Source organism: Amblyraja radiata, chromosome 25 (genome assembly GCF_010909765.2).
Source record: "Amblyraja radiata isolate CabotCenter1 chromosome 25, sAmbRad1.1.pri, whole genome shotgun sequence".
Lineage (NCBI taxonomy): Eukaryota > Metazoa > Chordata > Chondrichthyes > Rajiformes > Rajidae > Amblyraja > Amblyraja radiata.
The window spans coordinates 22,743,210-22,764,583 of NC_045980.1; the positions used below are offsets into that span (position 1 = coordinate 22,743,210).

Consider the following 21,374-nt stretch of genomic DNA (forward strand, 5'->3'; position numbering starts at 1 on the left):
CTCCCTCTCTGCGAATCCAATAATGTGTGACTGCTACCTCCAAACGGGCTGCCATGGTGAGCTCACTCAACCTACACCATAAATACAAACAACAAATCAGCAGTAGCCCATTCAGCCCCTCCAGCCTGCTTTCCCATTCAATAAGATCATGACCAGGTAGATCCCATTCTGATCGGTCTGGCAATTTTTCAGCACTGCCCCTGCCCCACACTTATCAAATATTAATCTATCTCTGTTTGCACTGCCCTTTGAGCAAGAGAGTTCTAAAAATCCTGAGTGAAAAAATACGACTCATCTCACTCTTAAATGGGTGACTCTTTCTTTCTGCAGTGATCCCACATTCCAGATTTTCTCACAGAGGGAAAATTCTCGCCATACCCTCCTTGTCAAAACACCTCTCATTCTTCCCTTGCAACGTTATTCATTGGAGCGCAGAAGGATGAAGGGGTGATCTTATGGAGCTGTATAGGAGCATGAGAGGAATAGATAGGGTAAATGCACAGTCTTTTACCCAGTTTTGGAAAGTTTCCTCATGCAATATGTAGAGGACCCTACACGGGAGAGGGTAGTGCTTGATCTAGTCTTAGGAAATTGGGAGGGGCAAGTGGATGAAGTGTTCGTGGATGAGCGTTTTGGGAGCAGCTACCGCTGTTCTATTAGGTTTAAGATGGTTATGGATAGAGACAGGTTGTCCCATGATTGAAATCAAAATTGGTGCTGGGCCAACTTTGAAGATATTAGACAGGAACTCACTCAAGTTGATTGGAACTGGTTGTTTGAAGGAAATGGAACGGACGGAGAGTGGGGTGTTTTGAAAAGTGCGCTAATAAATGTCCAGGGCGTCCATGTTCCTGCTAGAGTGAAGGGCAAGGAAGAGTAAGGAAGCTTGGATAATGAGAGAAATTGAGGATCTCATCAAGAATGAGCGGGTTTAAGCTGCTGGGATTAAGTGTATCCCTGGAGGAGTTTCAGGAAGCGAGCAGCACCCAAAAAAGGAAATCAGGTGGGCAAAATGGTGACAGCTCTGGCAGATAATATTAGGGATAATCCCGAGATTTTCTAAGTACATTAGTGGAAAAAGGGTAACCAGAGTGAGAATGGAGTCCCTCAGGAATCAAAGCAGTCAGCTCTGCGTGGAGATGGCCACTGGAGATGGGCAAGGTGTTCAAAGAGTATTTTTCCTCTAGTTTTACCATGGAGACGAACATGAGGACCGAAAGTGGCTTGAGGGCGGTCAGTATTTGAGGGGGGGGGGAGGGGAAGAACAATGGAGGACCTAGCGTGGGGGGACCACCGTGAGGGAGAACAATGGGCAATGAGGGGGGGGAGGGTGGGAACAAAGACAATGGGAACCCGGCATGGGGGAACTGCTGGGGGGGGGGGGGGACACAAAAGGAGGAGCCGAAGTGCTTTGTAACTGTCAGCGCTGTAGATGGCTGCTATTTGTATACATTGTGTATGCAAGCAAAGAATCTCACTGTGCCTAGTCACATGTGACAATAAAGTAGTCCTATTCCTATTCCTGTTATGGTCAAGGATGTGCTGAAGGTCCTAATGTGTATGAAGGGTAGACAATCCCAGGCATGATCGGATATATCCGAGAACGCTGTCGAAAGTTGGAGAGGAAATTACAGGTGGGCTAGCTGAGATTTATGAATAGTCATTAAATACAGGTGAGGTGCGGGAAGACTGGAGGGTGGCAAATGTTGTACCGCTATTTAAGTAGGGCTGCAGGGAAAAGCCTGGGAACTACAGGCCAGTGAATCACACATCTGTGGTTGGAAAGTTACTAGAGAGTATTCTTAGGGATAGGATATGTGCATATAGATGAACGAGGGCTGATTGGGGATAGTCAGCATGGTTTTGTAAGTGGGCGATCGTGTCTCACAAATCTGATTGAGTATTTTTAAGAATTGATAAGGGCAGCGCTGTAGATGTTGTATGTATGGATTTCATCAAGCATGGGTGGCACGGTGGTGCAGCGGTAGAGTTGCTGTCTTACAGCGCCAGAGACCCGGTTTCAATCCTGACTATGGCTGCTACAGAGTTTGTACATTCTCCCCGTGAGCTGTGTGGGATTTATCCGGGAAGCTCAGGTTCCCTCCCACACTCAAAGACATAAAGGTTTGTAGGCTAATTGGCTTGGTCGTCGCAGACTCGATGGGCTGAAGGGCCTGTTACTAGGCTGTATCTTGAAACTAAACTAAACTAAACATCTACAGCACCACAGATAAAGGGTAAATAGTTTAAAATTTAGATTTAAAAAGATAAAGATTTAACAGAGTGTAATGATTGTAATGGTTGATAGCAGATCCCCTTATGGAGCTGGCATGCAGAGAATCCCCATGCAAAGAATCACTATCTTGGATCTATGAAGTGCAGACAATATAAATTCACTGCTAACTAGGATTCCTCCTCATGTTGCCTTTGATTAGTTTGGTAATCTCCCGATCTCCATGTTTAGTCATTGTCTTTTCTGTTCCCTAGTTTTCTATCTAAACCACACATCATTTTTATAACATACTACTCTGATAATCTCTGCCCTAATCCAGACTTCTTCAGTCTCCTACATAACTAGACCATTAACTCTGTATGTTCTAATAAACTATTCAATGCTTCTCCTGAGAAGTGCTTCCTGAGATGCTGACCAGTACTGAGGTCAAGCTGCCTTTATTAAGCCTTACCCACTCAGCCAAGGATGGGAGACTTGAGAAGGCAGCACCAAGTCAGGTCTCCAACCTCCCCCCACCCCACTAGGTGTTTAGTATTTGCTCAAACTCTTGTCTGCTGCTTCTTTTTGTCAACATTTCCTCCTGATTAACAAATATAATGGTCATTTATCCTTTATTCATTAAAGATGTACGTGTCTACGTACATTGTTCATCCTGATCTAAAAAAAAAAAGTGCTGGGAGAAATCAACTGGTCAGGCAGCATCTGTGGAGAGAATGGACAGACAACATTTCAGAAACATTGTCCGACCATTCCCTCCACAGATGCTGGCTGACCCACACTTTTCCTCCAGCACTTATTTATCGCTCAAGATTCCAGTGTCTGAAGTTTTTTGTGTGTCCAGCTCACCCTGTTCTCGTAGCCCCATCTAATTTGTCAGGCCACATCTATGGAGCGAAGGAAATAGGACACGTTTCAGTTCGAAACCCTTCTTCAGACTGATAGGGGGGGGGGGGGGGGGAAGAAAGGAAGAGGTAGAGCCAGAGGGCTGAGGGAGAGCTGAGAAGGGGAGGAGAAAGTAAAGGCTTGGTGATCGCTTCGCCGAACACCTCAGCTCGGTTCACAATAACCAACCTGATCTCCCGGTGGCTCAGCACTTCAACTCACCCCCCCCCCCCCCCATTCCGAATACGACCTTTCTGTCCTGGGCCTCCTCCATGGCCAGAGTGAGGACCACCATAAATTGGAGGAGCAGCACCTCATATTTCGCTTGGGCAGTTTGCACCCCAGTGGTATGAACATTGACTTCTCTAATTGCAGGTAGTCCTTTCTCCTCCCCTTCTCAGCTATCCCTCAGCCCTCTGGCTCCACCTCTTCCTTTCTTTCTTTCTTCCTCCCGCCCCCCCCCCCCCCCCCCACATCAGTCTGAAGAAGGGTTTCGACCCGAAACGTTGCCTATTTCCATCGCTCCATAGATACTGCCTCACCCGCTGAGTTTCTCCAGCATTTTTGTCTACCATCGATTTTCCAGCATCTGCAGTTCCTCCTTAAATAATTTGTCAGGTCAGTGGTCCTGCATCACGGCAATTGCTTCTTCTCACTGTGTGACCCTCCTCTCCAAGCAGCACTGGCTCTGGGTAAAGTGACCATAGGCTTCTGGGCCTCTCTCACCGCGGGCTTCCCTCATGACAAGGTTGACAGACTAATACACCAACACTTCATTGAAGGCCAGTGGAGGGCAGATTGGGCAAGCTGCACGACCAGTGGTTAGATTGGTTCTGTCAGTTTCTCACCGGGCACTGTGACAACTGTGGAAGCACCAGGGAACCTTTCCCATATGTTTTTGATCATTCCTTTGGCTGAGCCTCAGATCGCACAATAGCCCAATGAAAACAAGATATTCTTTTAATTTTGCATTCTGAGATTAGGTTAAAATAGAGAACACACGAGGATTAGATGAGAAAATCATGCAAAATATTGTGTTTAAAAATATAACGATTCTTGGGAAGATAGCAGAGATACCAGGCTAGCACACCTGCTTAATTATTAAAAGATTATTCTGATAATTTTTGGATTAGTAAAAGACTTACATTAAAACAGCATATTTCACTGTCCCAGAGCTCCAATAGCACTTTACAGGCAAAGGTATTTACAAAATGTAGTAAATATAATGAGGAGAAAAGCTGTCACGGATCTCACTGTATTTAGTTGCCCTGAAAATGAACTAATATAAATTGTGAATAACTAACATTTCCTGGAACACAACCTGGTATTCTCAACACCTTCAAAGGACGTAAATCACAAAGAACCCAACAGTTTATGCATTGATCTCTCAGCAGGCTGGTGAACCTCAAACATTAGGATCCACTTTCTTGGCAAGGCCACATTTGCAGACCATGTTATGAGGTTGCGATCAGAAGGAACGTTGTTGCTTTTGGAAAAACGTTGTCCCTGAGGGAATGACCTGACCTGGGATTCTGCTGCTACATGTGGAATTACATACTTTTATACTGCATTCTCATCTGTTTAAAGTTAAATGTAAATAGGCAATACTAACATCCACATTGGGTATGCAACGGCACCATCATTTCCACCACACCAAGAGGATCGGAATGGGATTTCAGCAGTGACAGACGTTTCCCATTTCTCCGACGACCTCTCAGGATGCAGCGGTTCCTGCTCCTCAACATCAGGGAGATACTGGTCAGAGGGGAGTCAGACTGAAGCAGTTTCTTTATCATGTAGATCTGCTAAGTCCCATTACACTGGGCTTTCTGCACAACATTGGAACTCTATTAAAAACAGGGGCACTGATCAGTCTGAAATTTTAACTCTGCTTCTCTCTCCACAGGTGCTGCCTGGCATACTGAGTCGTTTCAGCATTTTCTGTTTTTATTTCATATTTTTATTATCTGCAGTTTAGGTTTTTGATTGGCGATGCATTTAGAGTTGCGGCATGCCTATCTAGCCAATGGGCTCAGGCCCCCTAAACTAGTCATAGAGTTTATGACTCTCGCCCTTCGGTAGCTTCCTGCTTCCTTCTAGATCAATGCCCATCATAAATCTGTCAGCTTCTACCGGGTCCCCCCTTAGCCTCCCCCGCTCCAAGAAAACCAAACCTGGCCTATTCAATCTCTCTTCATAACCAAATCACTCCATCCCAGGCACCATCCTGGTGAATCTCTTCTGCACCCTCTCCTGGAACATAAAAGAGTACAGCACAAGAACAGGCCCTTTGGCCCACAATGTCTGCGTCGAACAAGATGTCAGCTTAAACTGATCATCTCTGTCTACACATGATCCATATCCTTCCATTCCCTGCATATCCATGTGCCTATCGAAAAGCCACTTAAATGCCATTATCAAATATGCCTCCACAAACCACTAACAGTGCATTCCAAGCACCCACCACTCTCTGTGTTAAAAAAACAAAACACCCCACACATTTGCTTCAAACTTTCTCTCTTTGACTTTAAAGCTATGCCCTCTAGCTATTGACATTTACACCCTTGGAAAAAGGTTCTGACTGTCCACCCAATCCATGGCTCGCAGAATTCTATATACTTTTATCAGTAATCTGAGATTATTACATCCAAGGTCCTGCTTTTAACCTTTTTCCTAACCCCTCCACACACTCTGCAGGACCTCATCCCTTTTCCTCCCCATGTCATTGTGCCAATGTTCAAAACGACTTCTGGCTGCTCACCCTCCCCCTTGAGGCAATACACCATCCTGGAGTCCAGGCCATAGAATCTCATGTCTGTCATCTAACCAGCAAGTCTATCCCAATCACTCTGTCTGATTTCACCCTACCTTGCTGTGTCTCAGAGCCAGATCTGGTGCCATAGTCCTGACCGCTGTGGCTGCTCTCTTCCGAATGGTCATCCCTTCCAAAAGGGTATACTTGTTTTGGAGGGGAATGACCACAGGGGATTCCTGCACTCTCTGCCTATTCTTTCTTTCCTGGTGGCCACCAACCTACTTGCTGTCTGTACCTTAGGTATAACCAAAGATTATAGAGTATCTTTGGGTATAACCACCTTACTTTATGTGTAACCACCTCACAGTAACTCATATCCATTATGCTCTCAATCTCTCATACGATCGTGAGGTAGACCAGCCGCAGCTCGAGTTCCGACAGGCACTGCAGCTTGGTACATTTCCTACTTGTGCATTCCTCAGGGACATTGTTTTGTTAGTCTCCTTGACCTCCCACAGCCTGCAGAAGTCTATCAATGCACTAATTGTATTTTTTTCCCGCATCTTACATTCATCTGACTTTTCATTCTTCCCATATTCAATTCAAATTTTCCCAGATTCTATCACTCACCGACACCTTTAGAACATTTATAATGGCCAATTAACATACCAACCTGCACAACTTTGGGACGTTGGGGAAAAGAAAACCCGGAGCACGAAGCAACCAGGGTCATGATTGAACCCATGTCTCTGGATAAGGTGGCTGCTATGTTTAAGACTGTTTAAACAGTCCATATTGTGAACATTGAATGCAGATCAACAGAATTCTGGAAGGGCTGTCTGGGTCCCAAGATGGTAGGAAGTGGTAAGATAGGTGTTGCAAATCCAGTGGATGCATTGACTTTGACAAAAGGCGGGACAATGTGATGGGCCGAATGGTCAGTCGCCTGCCTGTTGGCCACGCCCCGTGCTCTGTCCCAATCAGGTGCAGGGGGAGGATCCGCTGGCCGTTGCGGTTATTCGGCGAGGAGTGGTGGCCGGCCGGTCGGCCCGAGTGTGAGGGGAATTGAAGCAGCATGTCATTGGGAAGGGAGAACGGCGTCGACGGCTGTATGGAGCCCGACTTGGACTCTGAGCAGCTCCTCAGGATTCTCTATGGAAAAGAGGTCAGGTGAGCGGTGCCAGGCCGTGCCCCGGGCGATGCTGGGAGATGTAGTCCCCAAATGCCCAATGCCTGGGTTAACGCGACGTGTTAGAACTACAATCCCAGCGGGCTGTGCGCGGCCTTCCGAGCAGCCTCGCCGCGTAAGGGCGGGGCAACCTGGGGCCAGGCCTGTCTATGAGTGCAATTCGCCTCATGCACTACCCGCCCCCAATGTCACTAGGGCGAAGAAAAAGGTGTCATATAATGATGCCATGAGAACACTGCTAAGGAAACCTAGATGATGTAGTGCTAGTAACATGTTTATGGCTGCAGGAGTCAGTACTTTAGAAGCTATCCGAAGAAATCATATGTATAAATTCATTTGCAGGATAAATGACTCTAAAAATGTAATTATTGTGGCCTTGTCAAACATAAGGTTTAACACTACACGCTACGAATCCCAGTTGTGGAGACACTTGTATCGTTGTCTCGTTGTAGGACATTGATCATTCTTTTATTCTGGATTTTAATTCATGTATTGTGTTTTTAAAAAAAAATATAATTTATGATGCTTTTATAAGTGATATACTAAGATTTTATATGTACTTTATGATATTTCTTAATTATGCAATGCATTTTTTATGTAATGTTGTCCCTTGTCTGGACCGCTCTGAATACTCTCTAGTAACTTTCCAACTACTGTTAAGCTCACTGTCCTGTAGTTCCCTGCCTTTCCCCTGGAACCGTTCTTGAATATAGACACAACATTTGCCACCCTCCAGTCTTCCGACATTTCGCTTGTATTCAATGACGACTCGCTAATGTCAGCTAAGGATTCCGTAATTTCATCTCTAGTTTCCCACTGTGACCTTGGATATATCTAACCTGGCCCGGGAGATTTGACCACCTCCCCTTCTTCCAAGAAATGTGTGTTTTGATGTATGTACCAAAACTGAACAATAAACTTCTTACTTGGAGCAGCACAAAATGTTTGTAAACACCTTACTCAATATTACACAATACACAAGCATTAAAGAAGAGTACAACAGATGAAATAAAAACAAACAAAGCCTGAAGTTCCTGGTGCAATCCAGGCAGTTTGGAGTTTGGTTGGAGTTCGTAGTGTTCAGTAGCCTGATGGTCATTGGAATGAAGCTGTTCCCGAACCTGGACACTTTCAGACTCCTGTTCCCAATGGCAAAGTGAAATGAGAGTGTGGTGAGGGTGGTGTGGGTCTTTAATGATGCTGGCTGCTTTTTTGAGACCGTGCCTCTGGTAGATCCCTTCGACGGGAAGGTCAGTACCTTGGTTCTTGGTTTCTTGGTCCTCCAAAATATTCCAAATGGAATTTAAACTGGAGGTGGTGGAGGGAGGACTTAAGCCAGAAAGGGTTATTGGGAAGAAAGAGCTACTTTAAATTTAGTTGCATCTGGTTGGGTAACTATAGTAGGGTGGATCTGACAGTGTTCAGCATTTTCTGAAATCTCCTTTATTCCTGGACTTCGAGTTGCTGAACCAGAATGTGACGCAACCAGTCAATATGCTTTTCGGTGGCACAGAAGCGCAGCAGTACAGTGCTTACAGCGCTAGAAATCCAGGGTTCCATCCTGACAATAGGTGCTGTACGTGCAAAGTTTACACGTTCTCCCTGTGTCTGCGTGGGATTTATCTCTGGTTTCCTCCCACACTACAAAGACATACAGGTTTGTAGGTTAATTGGCTTCTGTTAATGGTCCCTTGTGTGTAGGATAGATTTAGTATACGGGCGATCAGAGCACTGGCCTGTTTCACTCTGTATCTCTAAACTCTCTACCGTAGACCTGTAGAAGTTCAAGAGAGTATCAACATAACACATTTCCTCAATCCTCTAAGGCAGTAGAGGGGTTAATGGACTTTGTCAGTGATTGAATCAAAGTGCTGGGAAAAGGACAGATCTTCAGATATTTGCACGCTCAGGAACTTGGAAGATGTTGACTCTCTCCACCACCGACCCATTGATGCAGACAGGCCTGTGGATCCTTGGTCTTCCTCTTCTAAAGTCAAGTTCCTTGGGTTTTACTGACGATGAGAGCAATGTGGTTGTCTGGCACCATTCAATGAAATGATTGATATCACTCCTATACTCATCATCATTATCCATAATCCGTCCACCAACGGTGGTGTCGTCAGTGAATATAAAGAAGGAGTTGGAACTGTACAGCTACATAGTAGTGAGTGGAGCAGGCGGCTCAGCACATGCCCTTGAGGTGCCCCTGTGCTGATGGTTATCGACGAGGAGGAGCAGAATCACAGGCACATCGACAATGTCTGTCCATAGCTCCCTGAAAGAGTGACAAAGAAGGCATATGGTATTGCTTGGCTTCATGGGTCAGGGCAATGTGTATAAGAGTCAGGATATCATGATACAGCTTGGTAGAACTTTTGTTAGGACACATTTGGAATATTGTGTGTGCATGCCAGAGAATGAGACCTAAAGCGATAGGCAACCAGTAGCTCTCGGTTATCATGGCAGATTGAACATGGGTGTTGTGTAAACAGTCACGCAGTCTAGATTTGTTTTTCCCAATGTAGAGAGGACTACATTGTGAGCACTGAGTGCAGTTCACCAAACTGGAAGGAAACCAAGTGAATTGCAGATTCTCCAGACAGAAAACTTTGTGCCCCTGGTAGATGGGAAGGGATTAGTTAATAGTTTGGTTGTATGGGAAAGCATGAGATCAGGGTTAAAGGTATCTCTTCTGGCACAGTGAGGAACTTGGGAGGGGATGAGTTAAGAGTTAGTGATAAAGTCCATGTGGGCAATAACAACATAGGTGGTTCTCAGTCTGAGGTTATAGTGAGGATTGACTAATTTGGGACAAAATTGAAAAGCAGAACATAGGGGTTGACCACCGTATGGATTATTACTTTGATTCATGTATGAATTGATAAAGGGCAAATAGGAATAGAAAAGTAAATATGTGGATCAAGGATTGGCGTGGAAGAAAAGGGTTTCAGTTCATGGGGCTGTCATTTGGAGAAGAGAGAGCTGTTCTGTCAGATGGGCTTCCTTTGAACTGTTGCACAGACCAGTGTCCTGGTGAATTGCACAACACATGTTAGAGAGAGAGAGCACATTATTAAATGGAGGAAGGGGTTCAAGTGAGAAGTTCAATAAAAAAATAAATAAACTATGTTACAGGGTGGCAAAGGGGATATTAAAAAATGGTGAAATGGACAGAAAATTTAATAAGAGTGTACATCAGAAATTAAATCTGAAAGTAACATTTGTAAAAGTTAAAGCTTGAGGCTCTATCTGAATGCAGAGTTTGTAACAAGATAATTGAGTTGACAGGACAAACATAAGCTAATAAGTTTGATTTAATAGCTATTACAGAGACCAGGACTGGCAACTCAATCTTCCGAGGTATTCAAGTTCCAAAATAGGCAAAAAATGAAAGGGAGCAGGAAGGTGGAGGTGAAAAACATACAACTTTCATCTGTGCAGACCACGATGCCAAACTAACCGATCCTACCCACATGCACATGGTGTGTTCCTCTAATGTTTGCCAGTTCACGTGGTATTGTTGATTAAGGAATGTGTCAGTGTGGTGCTGAGTGGAGGCATAGATACAGTAAATAGTCATGTGGACTTGATTTAGACAATAGACAGACAATAGGTGCAGGAGTAGACCATTCGGACCTTCGAGCCAGTACCGCCATTCAATGTGATCATGGCTGATCATCCCCAATCAGATTTGGGTGGAAATAATGAATAGCAGGAAAGGTGACATGGGTAGGAGTGGTCTCTAGACTTGCAAGGTGCTGCATCTTGAAACACAAAGCATAGACAGGATATACCAAAGGCAGGTAAGAAGTGTACTGCGATCATCATAGTTAGTTAAGAGTTAATGCCATACGGCACAAAAGCAGTCCTAGGGCATCATGTCCGAGCTGATTATGAAGTACCTATTTAAAGGGGACCCGAGGGGTAGGTTCTTCACACAGTGGGTATATGGAACAAGCTGTTGGAGGCAGTAGCTGAGGCAGGTGAAATGGTAACAGTTGAAGATATTTGTGCAGATACACGGATTGGGATTTTTTAGAGGTATATTTACCAAACACGGGCATATGGGACTCTGCGTAGTATTATTTTCGTGCTGTATAACTTCTAAGTAGAATCTACAACCTCACGCTATATTAAATTTATACGTTTTAAACACAAAGATCACAATAAATGATTAACTGCAGATTCAATGGCTATCATTATCTACCCCACTTTAACATTTTGAATGTAGATGAGTAACTTTGCAGAATTACTTATTTACAAAGGGAGCATATTGTAGCTTGCAAGACACCTCTGAATAGTTTTGCTGCAAAACAGTATGGATGGATCTTCTAAAAGCTCCTGAGGACAGAGCCCAGACAACTAAAATTAGTAGGACAAAATGTGTGGGAAGGAACTGCAGATGCTGGTTTAAACCGAAGATAGACACCATATAACCATATAACCATATAACAATTACAGCACGGAAACAGGCCATCTCGACCCTTCTAGTCCGTGCCGAACATGTATTCTCCCCTAGTCCCATATACCTGCGCTCAGACCATAACCCTCCATTCCTTTCCCGTCCATATAACTATCCAATTTATTTTTAAATGATAAAAACGAACCTGCCTCCACCACCTTCACTGGAAGCTCATTCCACACAGCCACCACTCTCTGAGTAAAGAAGTTCCCCCTCATGTTACCCCTAAACTTCTGTCCCTTAATTCTCAAGTCATGTCCCCTTGTTTTAATCTTCCCTACTCTCAGTGGGAAAAGCTTATCCACGTCAACTCTGTCTATCCCTCTCATCATTTTAAAGACCTCTATCAAGTCCCCCCTTAACCTTCTGCGCTCCAAAGAATAAAGCCCTAACTTGTTCAACCTTTCTCTGTAACTTAGTTGCTGAAACCCCACTCGGGTCAAGACCCTTCTTCAGACTGAAACGTCACCCATTCCTTCTCGCCATAGATGCTGTCTCACATGCTTAGTTACTCCAGCATTTTGTGTCTACCTTCAATTTTATCCAGCATCTGCAGTTCTTTCTCACACAAAAAGCTGGAGTAACTCAATTGGTCAAGCAGCATCTCTGGAGGAAAGGAATAGGTGACAGCCTAAAATTAGTGTTGGGGGAACTGACTTGTGTATATAAATACCCCAATTATTGCCAGACAGACAGATATCACAATGACCATGTTTGATCTACCAAGTAACAAATAAGTCTGGTCTGGAAGCTTCCTTGACCTCTATCATAGTGGTGATAAATGGTTTTCTGGTTTGATGTAGGCCAATTAAAATAAGTAATTGTTTTGCATTCAGCTGATACAGCTGAGAACTACCCATTCTTCCCCCTTCCCCTCTCCCCCACCCACCCACCCCCCTTGCTTCAGGTGCCCCACCTGGAAGCTTTCATTTCTCCGCTTCCCCCTTCGTTTCCATATACATTCCTTCCTCAGGCTTCACCATTTGCAATTCTTCTATCCTTATCGCACACCTTTTTGCCTTTGCATCTCTGACCTTTGTCCAACAATCTGCCAATCAAAACCCCCCTTCAACTGTATCCACTTATCACGGGTCCCAACCTAAAACGTTGCCTATCCATGTTCCCCAAAGCCACTGAGGAACGCCGAGCACTTTGTTCCTTTTCCACTTATCACTTGCCAGGCTTTGTCCTGTTCCTCCTCTTTTCCAACTTTCTTCCCCCACCCACCGCAATCAATCTGAAGAAGGGTCTCGACCCAAAACATCACCTATCCATGTGCTCCAGAAGATGTAGTCTGACTCGCTGAGTTACAAGCACTTTATCTTATTGTTTGCATTAACCAGCATCTGCAGTTCCTTGTTTCTAGTCTGTTTGTAAAGCTGTTCTTTCATTTTAGTTTCTAACTGATTACTATTTGCAGTGTACATTAGGAACAGTCATTCCCAAGATTTTTTGTTTTGAAATAATGGCTGCAACTTCCACATGATTTTACAACTGTTAAATAATCCCCACCAGACTGTACACTAATCCCATTTATCAACGTTTGAACTGTAGCTTTCTGTGCCTTAATGATGTAATCATTTGTCCAGATACTAAACCTTTGCCCTCTAGTTTCAGTCACCTCTGATATGGGGATAAATTCTATACAGTCTATCTTATCTATTTCTATCAGCCTCCTCTGTTCCAAGGAAAACAAATACACTATTTCCAATTTTTCCTCATAACTGAAATTTATTCTGGTGAAAAAAAAGACATATAGTGCAGGAGTAAATCTGCGGGTAAGGCAGCGTCTCTATGCAGCCTGACCCGCTGAGTTACTCCAACACCCTCTCCAAGGGTGAGGGGGGAATGATTTAATAGGAAACTGAAGAGTAACCTTTTCACACATGGAACGTATGGAACGAGCTGCAGAGGAGGTAGTTGAGGCTGGTACTGTCGCAACTTATAAGAAAAATTTGAACAGGAATATGGAAAGGACAGGTTTGGAGGGATATGGGCCAAGTGTATGCAGGTGGGATTAGTGTCAGTGTGACATGTTGGTCGGTGTGGGCAAGCTAGGCCAAAGGGCCTGTTTCCACACTGTATCTTCTTCTTATCGAGTCCACACACACACGATTAGAAGTTGTTCAGCCAGAGCTGAACACACTTCTCGGCATTTGCATACAACGGTGTCTGTCTTGTCGCTTCTTGTGCGTGGTGGTGGAAAGATTAGTGGAAACAGGGCCACGACGTGAACGCTCTTTCCTTGACCCCCCACACTGTATGACTATGATTCAGCTTCATGTTCCTGAGACCGAACTAGGATGTGATCTGTCCCTCCAGGTAGCTAGCTTCCACTATGACCTGCTAGCAGCCGTGAGGTGCCATGTGAATCCCTGACCAGCACCCCACATCCTCCCCGTGTGTTCTCCCACAAGTCACACAATTCCAGGATCTGAGCTGGTACCCCTCTCTTGTGCTTCTCCAAAAATAAATCACATATAGCTGAGATCCCAGCACTGATCCTTGTGGAACACCACCCGTCACAGACTTCCAGTCAGATTAATACCTCTCCACCACCACATACTCTTCTATGGAAAAGCCAAGTTTGAATTTAATCTGCCAAACCTCCATGTTACTTTATCTGCAGTTAATTTTATCACGAGTGTCCTTGTTGATTGCTTTAAAGACATGCGGACAGCATTCATTATACTGCCCTCTTCAATCTTATTTGTCACCTCCTCAACAAACAAAGTTCATAAAGCTGCAGCATGATTCCTCACTCCTGTGGGGAAGGGGGGTTGGATGCCGTGTGAGCAGAATCACTTCTGAATCGGTCATGATTTAGACAAAAGAAGCTTCTGTGAAGAATTGTGCTCAACACCTATATACATGGACAACCCAAGGTGCTGGGAGGGGGCATTCACCCTTTGATTGTAACAGTTTGCTTTGGTATTTTTCAGGACACTGGATTTCCCAGAGGGCGCTGTGACTGCATCCCTGGAGAGGGACTTTGAGCTGCGTGGTTTTGGGTTTGAGGCAGCCCCAGAGCAGCTTCGCCAGCCGCACATTGTTAGAGTGGGGCTTGTTCAGAACAAGATTGTCCTTCCCACCGACTCGCCGGTGTCTGACCAGGTGTGTGGAATGCAGAGATTCACGTTGGTATTTAAATTGAGCCGATGATCACCATGTTTGTGACTGGGGGTGTAGGATTTACAACACCACTTGTCTGTCTCGGAAGGTAGAGACAAGGAACTGCAGATGCTAGTTGACGCAAAAGGACACAAAGTGCTGGAGAAACTCAGTGGGTCAGGCAGCACCTCTGGAGAACATGGATAAGTGATATTTTGGGTATCCAGTCTGAAGAAGGGTCCTCACCCAAAACGTCACCTATCCATGATCTCCAGAGATGCTGCCTGACTCACTGAATTACTCCAGCACTTTTTGTGTCCTTTTGTCTGTCTCAGAGTTTTGCACTACATCAGTCTTCCCTCATTACACCTTTTCACCTGATCAGCTCAATCTCAGTTCCTTTTACCGTTGCACTGATCCACAGTTAAATGCATGTGTGCTGTTCAATCCCTCCAGGCAGCATTGAAGCTGGCCCACATTCCGTTTACATGGGATATTTATAGAAAGTAGACCTTTTCTTTTCCCATGTAACCATTGGATCTAGTTCAGGGGCCTAGAATCGCATACAGATTAATTGTTGAGACCTGGGTAATGATCTTTGCAGATAGTTTCTCGATGCTTTTTAACGCTCATAAACCCAATTTTCATTTTCCGCTCCTCACAAATAAACACATTTTCTGCCTTATAGATCATCTGTAATTTTAAAGAGGGCTTTGAAATTCTAATCAAGAATTTGTCTATCTCTGCCTTAAAATATCCACTGACTTGGCCTCCACAGATTAACTGGAGTTCCACAGATTAACTACCCCCTGACTAAAGATATTCCTCCTCACCTCCTTAGGAATAGAATAGGAATGATTACCTGGAGGGAATCCTGTGGAATCCTGTGGAAGGGTTATTTTTCATTTCGATTCTACTTGTTACCAACCATTTGTGAAATTGTACGTTGCTCAGGTTGGAAATGATTCTTCAGACATTATATGACGTAACTGAAGTGAGACCACTGCCCCAGTAGTAGTGAGAGCTTTCGCAGTTCATAAGAGCAGTTAGAGGAGTGTTCGCCATCGATGCTGATGGTCTTGTAAAACGCAGATTTTGTACCATGGAAACTTTTGAAGCAAACCAGCTAACGTTCAATGTTTTCATTGTCAACTTTTTTACTCCAGATTGCAGCTCTTCACAAACGAATCGGGGACATTGTGGAAGTTGCCGCCATGTGTGGGGTAAACATCATCTGCTTCCAGGAGGCTTGGAGTAAGTTATCACTTCTTCACAAACGGTCCAATGCAGTAAGATGGGCTGGCCCAGTACCCACCCAGCATGCCGAGTTACTGCTCAAGTTTTGTTTAACATCCATCTTTGCAATCATAACCCAAATGTGGACAAGAGATCAGTGTACCCTTTGACATGAAGGTGATATTTGACATAGTGTGAGAACAAGAAACAATGGTAAAACTGATGTCTGTGGGCATTGAAAAGAAAAACTCTACTCTGTTTTAACTACTCTGTTTGCACAAAGAATGACACACATGACGAATCCAATGTTCTCAAGTTCAAGTGAGTTTATTGTCATGTGTCCCTGATAGGACAATGAAATTCTTGCTTTGCTTCAACACATAGTAGGCATTTACTACAAAACAGATCAGTGTGTCCATATACTATAATATAAATATATACACACATGAATAAATAAAATGATAAAGTGCAAATAACAGATAATTGGTAATTAATAATCAAAGTTTTGTCCAAGCCAGGTTTAATAGCCTGATGGCTGTGGGGAAGTAGCTATTCCTGAACCTGGTTGTTGCAGTCTTCAGGCTCCTGAAGGTAGCAGGGAGATGAGTGTGTGACCAGGATAGTGTGGGTCTTTGATGATACTGCCAGCCTTTTTGAGGCAGCGACTGCGATAAAGCCCCTCGATGGAAGGAAGGTCAGCGCCGATGATGGACTGGGCAGTGTTTACTACTTTTGGTAGTCTTTTCCCCTCCAGCCACAGGACATCACTGTAGAACTTCTTTTGACTGGTGTTCTGGGCACCAACATCTTCAGCTGTTTCCATCATGTGCTTTCCTCAATATTATGTCAGAAGTGGGGAAGTTTGTGATGATTATGGTTCTGATCCATTCATATTGTTTAATAACAAAGCAAGCATTAAGACCTCGGTAGCATTTAGCCTTGAGCTGAATCCATCAGAAAATGGGGTACGGTAGAACCTCAGGAGTATTTTCCCTCGGACAGTTACTGGGGCTTCCACTCAGGTTCTGCTGAAGGGAGTGTGGGATTTCTACTAACTCTCCTTCAGTGAGGAGCAATGCTTGGCGAGGTTCGTGGGCAGTCTGGGAAGTGATGAGTTCCTCCACCTGATTTTACTGGGGTTCCTATAGACTCAAAAGGATTAGCCGTTCTCTGTGCTGAATGTCGTGCTGAATTGCCCAAAGCTCCAATGGTCATGGGCCAAAGATTCCCATTACTAGGAGGGGATGTTGCAATTTATTTCCCAGAGATAATTTGAAAATATCCTTGACATTTAAAAATTAAAAAAAGTTGAGGTCCTGGAAATCGGAAATGAAATATATAGCTGGAAACGCTCAGCTTATCAGGCAGGGACCCTGGGAAGGTTCTTCTGGATACCAGCCAATTACAGCACAATGTTGATGCAATACAACTTGTTGCGTGGCTCCACAATGTCTGTGCAGTAGTCCGAGGTAAGGTTTTGAGAATATCTTACTACAAATATTAAAAAAAAAAAAAGCTTTGGAGTAGTGTATGCATTTTTGGTCTCCTTACTTAAGAAAGGATACTTGCTATTATGGGGCTGATTCCTGATAAAGCAAGACTGTCGTACCAGCAGAGCCTGAGGCACCTGACCTGCATTTATTAAGTTGAGAGGGGATCCCATTGAAATGTAGAACATTTTGACAGGATTAGGCCAAACGGAGATGTTTACCCTAGTTTGGGGGTTTAGAAGTTTGGGTCACGTGATAAGGGTAGGACATTCAAGACTGGGATCAGGAAAAAATATTTCACTGAGAGATTGGTTAATCTGAAGGTGGCGGAGGCCAAGTGTCTGAATTTATTTGGGAAGAGTGTTTCAATTTTGAGGGAGGATTGGAAAGGTTGGGTTTGTTTTCTCTGTTAGGACCTGAAAGAGGTATACAAAATTATGAGGGGCATAGACAAGGAAGATGGTGATAAACTTTTCACCGTAATGAAAACAAGTTAAACGTCTTCCCTCTGCTTTTATGTGAAAGGTATTAGAGTTTGAGGGGATCTGCTGAAAAATCTTTTCACTTGTGGCAATTGGAATCGGGAAGGCAAGGTTTCTGTGAATGCGACTGATTCTGAGATAGGTCAATCTTCAGACACAGAAGGCATCAAGGAGTATGAGGAGGGAGCAGGTATAGGGTACTGGGATAGAGCTCCGGTGGGCGGTGCGACTCACGTCGCAGCGGCCTCTGCAGTCCGTCTGTCTTTTTGTTATTTTTTGTCCCGTTTTAATGTAGTTTTTATTTATTTTTTGATGGGGTATGTGTGTGTGGGGGGCGGAGGGGGAACTTTTAAAATCTTTCCCCTGCACGGAGAACCCGACCTTTTCCCTGTCGGGTCTCCGTTGTCGTTGGGGCTGCAATGTGGAGCGGCCTCCAGCACGAACGACCTGGGGCTCCAGTCGCGGAGCTGCGGACCTACTCACCATCATGGAGCTGGCCGAGTTCGGAGCGGGTGGAGCGGTGGTGGCGCGCTGCTGTGACCCGACCCCCAGAGATTCGGAGGCTTACCGCAGGTCTGGCAGACAGTAATATCGGGAGTCCGCGGGTCCCTGCTGGGAGACCGCTTTTCGGGGCTTCCGCAATGGCGACTTCTCCTGCCCGAGTCGCAGGGTCGAGGAGTAGCTGGAGCGGGGCCTTACATCATCGCCCGGCGTGGCTTCAACGGCTGCGGGACTTTGCTAGCGCCCGCCGGAGGCTCCAACAACAAGACCCGGAGCGCGGTCTTGCATCACCCGGCGCGGCGTTAATGGCCGCGGGACAATTGCCATCGCCTGCCGGGGGCTTTGACTCTGACATCGGGAGGGGAATGGGGAGTGCAGGGGAGAGATAAGTTTTTTTGCTTTCCATCACAGCGAGGAGGAGATGCGCTGTGATGGATGTCTGTGTAAATTGTGTTGTGTCTTGGGTCTTTTTTTCTTGTGTGTATGACTGTAGAAACAACATTTCATTTGAGCCTCTATGAGGTTCAAGTGACAAATAAATTGTATTGTGTATTGTGTAGAGTCGCCACAAATGACCTGCTATATCTCCACATTTGTCAGCCTGACATTCGGATTAGTTTCTGCCTCTGCTGATAATATATAGTGAAAATTGACATAAGTGTGAAATAATGTAGTGACAACTGCAAACCAGTTGGGCAAAAACCATTTATTAAAAAAACAACTGAATTTCATTGATGTAGCCAGAATTCCCCCCCCCCCCCACACACAGTGAAATTGTGTTGCATTCTGTGGTTGGTGTAACTGACCTTGTAAATCCCTCAGTGTGGGCCTGTATGTCTTCCCTTCCATTACTCGGCTGCAGGGCGAGCTGAACACCGTCCTGTTCCTGGGAAGGCACCTCTTTAATCAGCTGGTTTAACAAGCAGATGGTCTCATCTGCAGCCTGCCATCAGTTTTGTTTCAATTCTCAGAAAGCGACACAAATTGGAAACTGCTGGTGATTGTACATTTAACTGAGCATGTTATTCTGTTTGTTCTCACCCTCAGGCCCATAATTTGAAACTTTTTTTTGTTTGATTGTTCTCATAATCTTTTGCAAACCATTCAGCTTGATCACAGCATTGCAGGTGATTTAATGCTTCTGTGACTAGATTTAGAAGGCATGGGAATGATAAATGAAACATGTTCTTGTCACCCACGTGTATATTGTCTATTAGTTTATTTTGGGATAAGTACTAATTTGTTTTAATGTCTGTAACATTGAAAAATGGAAGCATTAAATCTGCTTTCATGGTTTTGAAATCCACACTACTTTTCCAGTAAGCATTGGATTGACAGCTCAGTTGTGTTTGTCCAATCCTTTGAATGAATTTAAGCAGCCCTGTAAGATTTGCACTTATTGTCCATCCTAACTGCCCCTGAACTGAGGAGGCAATTAATGATCGGCAACAGTGGTTGCTCTGGAGTTGTACACAAGCTAGACTGGGTAGTCGGAAGAAGGGTCTCGACCCGAAACGTCACCCATTCCTTCTCACCAGAGATGCTGCCTGTCCCGCTGAGTTACTCCAGCTGTTTGTGTTTATCTAGACTGGGTAAGGATGGCAGAGTTCATCACTGACCCATGTGCCTCTTTTTGCAGCATTCTAGCTGATTTGAAGTTTGTGCTACAGAAACTGTCTCAACTTTAAAATCCTGGAGTTGGTTAATTATTTGAGTTTAAGTGGGCCAGTTCTTGTGTAGTGGAACCTGTATCCGTGGATCATCAAAGATACACACGAAGTGCTGGAGTAACTCAGCGACTCGGGAAGCATCTCTGGAGAAGAAAGGATGGGTGACATTTTGGGTCCGGGCCATCAGTAGGTAACTCTGACTGCTGGTCTGTATAGGGGGCATTTTCTGTTTGTGTTAACATATTACCAGATCAACATTTGCTAACGTCCATTTAGTTTTATTTGCTTTTTTATTTTTGTATTGGATTTCCCATATGTGCTCATCTGTGCCAAATCTAGGAACTCCAGAGGTTTGAATCTTTGGTGTGGAACAACAAGTAGCTGCACTGCTCCACCTGCGGCCTCTTCAGATTTCCCCTTGAGTTGTCCCACTGTGTGGCTCGAACAGATATTGCAACGTTTCACACAGCGGGCCATATCTGCCTGGTTGCCAAACCTGCCAAGGAGGGAGACTTTCACTGGTGTGAGAGCTGGAGATAAGCTTGGTATTAACTGGCTTTTCCTCTTAAACAGCTTACTGGAATCCCTGGGTAAATCTCACCTTATATCTATGAACAAATCTGAAAATGGCCTGAAGAAGGGTCTTGACCTGAAATGTCACCCATTCCTCCCGAAAACGATATCCTATTTCAGTGCTGGAGCTCAATGCAGTGTTTTGTTTCTGTTTTGTAGCTATGCCTTTTGCCTTTTGCACCAGAGAAAAGTTGCCATGGACAGAATTTGCTGAATCTGCAGAAGAAGGGCAAACACCCAGGTTTTGCCAGGAGGTGAGCGATTACCTTAGATTCATCCACCATTTTGTCCGAGCTGCACACTGCCATCTCCAATACATCCGTGCCCACGTATCCCTGGAAATGGAACTCGTGGTGACCACGGGGACTTTGGAGGCCTTCCGTGAACGCTGGTTGCCGGGGGGGGGGGATTAATGTTTTAACTTAACAACTGATATTTGGAGTAGCTGGTCAGTTTTGATCTTAGCAGTACTTTGTAACTGTGATTATGTAACAAAGCTCCTTTAGGGGGAAGAAACAAATTAAACTACCAAAGCCAAGAAGTTCCACTATGTAACTATTTCCCATGTAAACCAAGCACTAATCTGCTGGACAGCTGTGATCCCTGCTCTCCTGCATTCTTCTAATACCTGGACTGCTCATAGTAGTCTTGCAAAGCAGTGGAAAGATACCACCAGCACAACATCTGCAAAATCTCCAAAATACATTGGCAGGATAAGTGAACCAAAGTCGGTGTCTTCTCCCAGGCCAACGTCCCCACCACAGAGGGTCTAATTGTACTTGGTTGCCTT

General features: G+C 44.7%; 1 protein-coding gene across 1 annotated transcript in view; it reads left to right on the forward strand.

The window, feature by feature from the left end:
• The first annotated feature begins 6,830 nt into the window (after positions 1-6,830).
• upb1 (beta-ureidopropionase 1) overlaps positions 6,831-21,374 on the forward strand; it is a 51,516-nt gene continuing 36,972 nt past the window's right edge. The window contains exons 1-4 of the mRNA XM_033043424.1: positions 6,831-7,040; positions 14,464-14,635; positions 15,799-15,886; positions 20,744-20,838. Coding sequence (XP_032899315.1) covers positions 6,946-7,040; positions 14,464-14,635; positions 15,799-15,886; positions 20,744-20,838 — 450 coding nt within the window. The 5' untranslated portion in view covers positions 6,831-6,945. The remainder of the gene's footprint in view (positions 7,041-14,463; positions 14,636-15,798; positions 15,887-20,743; positions 20,839-21,374) is intronic.